This window comes from Phragmites australis, chromosome 5, assembly GCF_958298935.1.
Source record: "Phragmites australis chromosome 5, lpPhrAust1.1, whole genome shotgun sequence".
NCBI classification, from domain to species: Eukaryota; Viridiplantae; Streptophyta; class Magnoliopsida; order Poales; family Poaceae; genus Phragmites; species Phragmites australis.
In genome coordinates this window covers 31,318,158-31,326,070 of record NC_084925.1, presented here as the reverse complement: position 1 = coordinate 31,326,070, position 7,913 = coordinate 31,318,158, and the positions used below count along the sequence as shown (strand labels likewise).

At 39.4% G+C, this 7,913-nt stretch overlaps 1 protein-coding gene across 1 annotated transcript; it reads right to left on the bottom strand.

Moving 5' to 3' along the window:
• Positions 1 to 4,224: 4,224 nt before the first annotated feature.
• Positions 4,225 to 7,275, bottom strand: LOC133917973 (cyclin-dependent kinase G-1-like). Its single transcript, XM_062361772.1, is given in 9 exon segments — positions 4,225 to 4,318; positions 5,170 to 5,280; positions 5,448 to 5,580; positions 5,688 to 5,730; positions 5,812 to 5,947; positions 6,065 to 6,221; positions 6,306 to 6,387; positions 6,566 to 7,070; positions 7,103 to 7,275. Coding segments are annotated over 9 exon segments (1,434 nt in total).
• Positions 7,276 to 7,913: the final 638 nt, after the last annotated feature.

Below are 7,913 nucleotides of genomic sequence, written 5' to 3'. Positions count from 1 at the left end.
AGAAAAAGACAAAGTAAAATTCACATGATTGCATCCTTTCACGTTCAACAATTAATTGGTTATCTCAAGTTCATTAGTTATTAGGAAAAAGTAACTAAAGTTTAGAAGGTAAAATGCAGATGAAAAGCTCAAAAGGAAGGGGGCATTGTCATCAGCAGAATATTCGAAAACTTACCACAAACAACAATCCCCACAAGAAAAATTGTAACAAAAAAAAAGGATAGTACCATAACTCCAAGAGCAAGTAGGACGTAATATTACTACATTTTCTGCATAGTCGTGTACCTAGGTTAGTAGAAAGTAGCCATGTAACTTCAGAGGCAGTTCTATTATTACATGACATTGACACATGGTACAAGGAAACATTTACCAAACAATAGCCAATGAACCAAGACGCGGTGAGCATGCATTAGTTGAGAATATAGAAAATAAACCTCATGAGGAATGGTCTGGATCAAACTTCCAAAGAGAATTGTAAACCTTGAACAGTTAACAGTCATCAACCCTAAGTCCCCAACAATGTTGTCCATGATCAATCTTTGGAAACAGTGGGAAACCCTTTACAGTCCTACACCTCAACAATGATGTTTGGTCCTCACCAAAGCAAGGAAATGATTCATGATTAAATTATTATCAAAATGCAAAATAAAAACACTTTTCCTTTTTCTTCACCTGGCCCCAAAACCAATTCAGCACTAATAAGTACAGAGCCTAGACTCGACTTTTGTCGTAGACAAGTGCTTAAGTGTAGATATGATGCGCATAGACTATGTGCAACATTTTCATAACAGTGTTTGTCCTTGCAAATGAAGAATAAAAGATACAAACAATTGTGCACGGGACAACAGGGCTGCTAACAAGTATGATGTTGAGCTCATGAAACAGAACTGGTGTGAAATAAAAAACAGGTCAAGAGTTACCAAAGAAGTTAACAAGCGCATGAACAAAGCTGGTATGAACTCTATCAAACGAAGAATAGGTGAGGAGTTAAATTTACTAGCATAAATCATACAATATATGTAGAAGATAGGATAGTAGACTGACAACTAGGATTCGCAAGAGTAATAGATGAAGACTTTGGGAGGCGTTCCACAAAGAAAAATAGTTTAGGTATAATAACTTGGCATCCATGAAAGCTTCATGATACCACCATAGCTTTAAGCTGCAAACGTATCACATAATTTGTAGTGAGTTAAATCAACTCTCTAAGAAGTTTGCACTGTCGGCAGTTATCACTCACTTAAGTTGATAACCAAAATTAAGGTCTAAAAAGAACATGTATGATATTTTCCAACAAAGGGTAGATCTAGTCTGAAAAAATCAAGCAAGGACACTAACCAGAACATTGGATCGATAGTATTTTCGTTATCACCAAATGACTTAAACTGAAGCAATGATAAGTGATAGCGTACAAGCTCGCTGAAATGAAGATATCAACACGCACGCAAGGGTTCTCAGGGCAAGTGACAATATGAAGATAGCATAGCTTTTCCATGAGGGGCAAAGAAGCACCTACAAAACTGGAAATGCTTCACTTTCACCAACCAGTACTTGGCATTTTAGACATGACACTATCTCCAACGTGTAACTTTGACCAATATTTTCAATCAGAATATATTTATAAATCCAATAAATTTGAGATTATGAAATATTCTTAGACAAATCTATACATATTAATTCATGTTTCCAAAATAAATATTATAAAAGTTATTGATAGTCAAAGTTTTAAAAGTTTAATTGGACCTTGTCTGAAATGTGAAGTATTTGTGATCAGAGGGAGTATCTAATAACAAGTGCACGTGCAGCTGAAAAATCACAGCGAAAGCTGTGCAAATTTGTAGTTCTGCAGGGTAGGTAAACTAACTGAAACCTAGCATTAGAGTTTATGGCATACTTACTGGAAATCCCAAGAAGACAAAAAAAGAACTCTTCTAGAGATTATGTCTTCTTCTATGGACTTACTGGAATTCATCCGGCGTTTACACTGCTCAATCGGCATACAGAGTCCTCTTCTATGGATCTACGCATTACACAGGTGGCACTCTCCTTTGGAAAACATGGGCGCCAGCTAAAGTGAAGTTCTTCGGCTGGCTCGGGATGCACGACCGTTTGTGGACTGCCGCTTGTCGGAAGCGGTTTGGTTTGCAGTCGGACGATCTCTGCACTCACTGTTTGCAAGCCCCGGAGACTGCGGACCATCTCCTTCTTCACTGCGTGCTGGTCGTGATCTATGGTGGCGGGTGCTGGGGACCAATCCTTCCGCTGACAAGCTTGCGTTCATCGACTGGTGGGCCGGTCTTCGCGGTTGAGTTGCTGCCAACCTCCAGAAGGGACTTGACTCGCTAATTCTTCTCACCGCTTGGCGTATTTGGTTATCGCGATCATTTTCAACGGCCACCGTACCAGCTCTGACACCCTGATGGCCCAGATTTGGGAGGACGCTGCTCGTTGGGGCTACGAACTTGGCCACCCTATGCGATCGGCTGCACACATTCGGCTCCGTGCTCTAAGTCTGGTTGCTTCTGGTTTTAGCTTCAGGTTGACCAAGCTTTGTAACAATCTCTAAATCTGTGTTTCCTTTGACCGGTTAGCGGTTGTAGTGTTACATAACAAATAATTTGCGCTCTCCTTCTTAATATAAAGATGCGCAACTCTCCTACGTATTCGAGAAAAAAAAAGATTATGTCTTGACAGCAATGACTGTCTAAATTCATCAGAAGAGAAAAACTGATGAATAATAGTAGAGATAGCAGCTTTTCTGGAGGATACTAGTAAACGGAAGACAAGTTCCAACCATCGAATTTATACCCCTTGTGTTCAGGAAAGCAAACAGATAACGGCTAAAGAATCTCCATTTTCACATTCTAAAGCTGTTTGGACAATGGAGGAATTGAGACAGTTAAAACCTAACTTTTCCCACCAAACCTAAATCGATTGATTTGCTACATTAGTAATCTTCAACGGTGATCCAAACTGTATGATGTCATTATTAATTCTTAGTAAATAAACGATTGGAACTCAGCTGCTATCAGGTAGACTTTCACCCCTTTGAGAATTAGGAAGCTATATATTTCTAGAAGACTTTTACGGTACACCTAAATGAATGCATGCCGTTCATTTTCTTTATCTGGTGGTTTAGATTGGCCCAATGATACTCTATCGTCCACCAGTATCATAGGTATCATTAAAGAGTATCATGGGTATCATAAGGGTAGGATTGGAAAAAAAAATATATGATAAACTTGTAAATTATATGTTTAATTAGGGAAGGTTAAAATGTTAGTTTATTCTTCGGATAAGCTTTCACTTATTCTGTTCATTTCATTTATTAGTGTTTTCACCCTCCGTCGGCCGGTCGATGGGTGGCGAAGATCCGAAGTCCGGTCAGTCAATGACGTAATTACCCCTAAGGGTACCAAGATAATTACAATAATACCTACTAAAATGGACGGTTGGATCACAACAATGATACTCTCCACCATCTAGTATCATGGTATACTGTAAAGGTTCTCTATTTCTAAGACCAGGTGCACCAAACTAACTACTTACAAGCAGCATCAAAGAATGTCGTAAGCGGTCTTAAGTGTAGAAAGATACAGATTCATCATATTTTTTACATGATAACTCATCAGCGGAGGGAATAAGCTCCTGAGCATGTTACCTCGAAGTTTCCATTAGAGTGCATCAATTTCCATGTGAAAAGCAAAAGGCACTCCCCCCTTCACTTCATTCAACTCTTGCAAACAAAATGGAACGATCAAAAGGAAAGAAAAAAAACACGCTACTTGAACAGAGAAAAATAAAAAAGATATCATTAAGATCTTATCGATTACTGTTTACAAAGCATCAATTTATAATACTTTACAAACAGAGGTTTCAGACGTGAAACTAATGTATCGAAGAGAAGTCAATAAGACCAGACCTTACGATGCACACTTGCAAGAGGGCTGGATCTGCACACCTTATAATGCTGGTGGATTAGAATGTGACCAGAGGTTTGAGAGTTAACCCTGCAATGGAACAATGGATGCATCGAACATAAGGTAAAATCTTATTCCCATGATTCTGCACCCATTCCTGCTATTGAACACTACAAGCTGTCAGTAGACACCAAGGTAGACGAGACACTTCATGTCCAGTGGGACACCTCACCTTGGAACGTGCACTCGCGATTATCAACACTAAAAATTGGCATTTGCAGAAGACCCAAAATTTGGTTTAAGCTCAGCCAAAAAGGCCACAATCTCTCGCACTCCCTTGTTCTTTCATCCGTTGCACCTCTAGAGGATCAGGTCTCTTCACATACTTTTTGATACGTCTGCATGTCCAAGAATGCAACATACATCTAGATTAATAGAGAAAATCTACGATTCACCATTGAATAACTACTGATTCTATAATCCGTCATCGAATAAATTCTGTTTACTTCTATACCATCGAATAAATGTTTCAGTTCCTTATATGCCATCGGCTTCCGATACTGCCCTCCGCTATACTGTTTATGAACAGTATCCGAGAATAAAAAAGGTCAAAAAAATATGTCGATTTTTGTGCACGCTCTATAATTCATAATCAACCTATTTTAACTGTATTCACCTAAAAATACTGTGTAAAATTCAAACTAAAATTTCTCAAAATGAGCTACTTTTGTAATACTGTGCATTACAAAAAACTAATTTTTTCACCGCGGGAGATAATTTTAGAAATTATTACATCACATTAGAGGAATATTAGTAAATTTTCTCAGATTTTTTTGTAAATTTTTATGAGGCTTAAAAATTGCAAGAAGTTACAAAAGTAGTACATTTTGAAATTTTTTAGTCTGAATTCTATACAGTAGTTTTAGGTGAATACAATTAAAACGGGTTGATTATGAATTATAGAGCGTGCATAAAAATCGACATATTTTTTGTGACTTTTTTATTCACGGGTACTGTTCATACTGTTCATAAACAGTGCAGCGGAGGGTAGTATTGGAAGCCGATGGCATATAAGGAACTGAAATATTTATTCGATGGTATAGAAGTAAACAGAATTTATTCGATGGCGGATTGTAGAATCAGTAGTTATTCGATGGTAAATTGTAGATTTTCTTTTAATAAAAAGATTTTAGGCTAGGCTGGTAGGGTAGAATTTGAAAACCAAAATAAGTTTCAAAATGACCAGTACCTGTCTTGTTCATTCAGAGCAGGAAACGTCAGCATGGAATCATTTGCTTTGGGCAGAGGAACTTCACGGAGCCATTCATGGTTCAAGGCAGCATCTGCAGATACGCGTTGTACGAAAGAAAGAAGTATGTTAAGTGACACGCAAAATGAGGATAGGAGAATCAGACGGTGCACTCCGACATGTATTACCTAATATTTTCGTAGTCCTCTATTTGACACCTCTAATACTCAATTCATCTTAATTGGTTCCTCTTTGATTTTTTTCTAGCTCCGCACTGCTCAGGGTCATATGTCAGCAATCTATTCAGCAGGTCAAATCCAGCTTTTGACAAGGTCAACCCTCCAGTGAAGGATATAGCTGGAAACTTGTCCCTTAATCTATTGGACCTGAAGTGGTAAATTTTGGTAAGACCTCCGTGATGATGTGAGCCTATGTGTTCAAAACATAAAAATAGCAGCAATGAAAAAAATGGGTAGCCACTTAGCTTTACAAATTTGACTCCGGTACCGAGCAATTACCAGGCCACATCTCCTCGTCAGGTTTGCTGAGTATTTCGAATATCTGCAAAAGAAGTTACTCTCGCATAAGATTTGACTGATGTGATCATAATAAACAAAAAATAGAGGAAGTCACACCATATACCTTAGTTAATTGATCTATCTCAATTTTCCCGTTGAACAGTGGTTCTTTTGACAAGAGTTCTGCCATTATGCAACCCAATGACCACATATCGATAGCAGTAGAATATTCCTTTGCTCCTAAAAGTAGTTTTGGAGCACTGCAATCATATGGAGCAAATGGTGAGACATGATTGGATAAGTGAGAATATATAGTTAAATCGTGATATAATTACACCTATAACATTTGAGAAATCTTACGCTGGATGACAGCTTACCTGTACAACAAAGTCACAACCGGTTGAGTGTAAGGCTTTAGTGGGCTGCCATATTGACGTGAAAGTCCAAAATCACATATTTTCAACTCACTACGGTAATTCAAGAGGAGATTTGATGTCTTGAGATCCCTATAAAACAACACAAAATTATTACAATCTATACAAAACTATAAAACATATAAAAATATGGAAGAAAAAAGAATAAGTAGTTGGTCATTACCTGTGAAGTACCCATTGTCACGAAGATACTTCACGCCCTCTAGAAGCTGAAGCATCAAACATTTGACCTCACTTTGGGTATATGGTTGTTTCATCGTTTCTATGTGTAATACCAAATATTCAAAAAGGAAAAAGGAAGAGAGTGCTGACCTCACTATTTATATATATCTTTTGTCTTGTCTGTCATTGTGTTGCCAGTTATACCGCAATTTCAGAGATGCTGCCAAAGTTTTGAATTTTTGCCTGTTATACGCTTAGTCATAAAGTAGGGCGTTATATCATGACACCCTTAAGGCCGTGCTCCATGTACTCCATGACCATAAGAGTATCATTGTCATGACCACCACCAACTACTTCCTTGACATCCATAATTGAAGGGTGGTGGAAGGATAAAAAGATATTTATTTCTCTAAGAGAGGTTAGTGAGAATCATTCCCGTTCCTTATCCATCTGGACCTTCTTCAATGCAACAATCTCATCAGTTTTCTTATCCCTCACCCTAAATACAACTCCGTATGTACCCTCATTGATTGTGCCGAGCCTTTCGAACTCATCAATACTCCTACAACTCTGAAAAATATTAATGTAGCTACGTGGTTGTTGTGAAGTCTCAGATGTTCTAGACCTACAAACATCATTCTCAGAATCAGTATCCAGCGAACAACTAGCGGAAGAATAGATGTCATCCTCCTTTTCAACTTCCATAAAGTCATCCCTATCTATTTCAAGATCCCGATTTTCACTATCATGTACTACCATCAAATTAGACGAACTCGAGGAATTTCCACCTCAAGTTTTACCCCCCCCCCCCCCAACGCCTCTCTAAGCTCTAGGTCTCTGACATCCGTTGTGGCTCTTCGTTCAACTGAGTTAGTAGGTGATACACTTTTCTTCTTTTTAGGCACAACCACCTCTTCCTCCTCATGATCAGCATCCGCCCATCTTGAAGTGAAAATGTTTCTTGTTATTGGGTACTCATCTTCACCCTCCATGATCCCATTCTTCTCATGATCCTATAACTATTTAGCCTCATATGAAACAACTGACACATCCAAATTCATTGGTGAGAACCCACCAGCCATGGTCACAGCACACACATTTGGCAAAGGAGGCGGCAAAGATAGAGGTAGCTCGACTACTACAATGTATACCTCTCTCATGCTCCTCACAGCATCAATTACTTGCAGCTTTGAAACATTCATATCCTAGACCACTGGTGAGTGTTTCCTCTTCTTACTTGGTGACAACACATTGTGGTCCTGGTAGACTCCTACAACACCATCCTCCCTTAGCTCCCTTGCCTTCGGTGAGCGTCCACCAGAAACCTCCAAGCCACTCTTGCTTGAGACCTCATCGGGCTCCCTATCCTTTACCCTCCCTGACGATCGGCTCTTCAGTGGTGAATGCGGTGAGCGGCGATGACTGTACCCATTGGATAGCTCCCTGCCCCTGCTATGGTCTCCATCACGGCAGGGGTCCTAGTCACGGTGACGGTTCGAGTCTCAGTGGGTGCTCAGGTTGGTGGCGGTACTCTTTGATCCTTCTGGAATGCTCCAAGTTGACCTCTCGCTCCTTCACCATGTCGTAGCCCCTGTGTTCCTCGTGCTGAGCCACAACCATGAGGAGAACC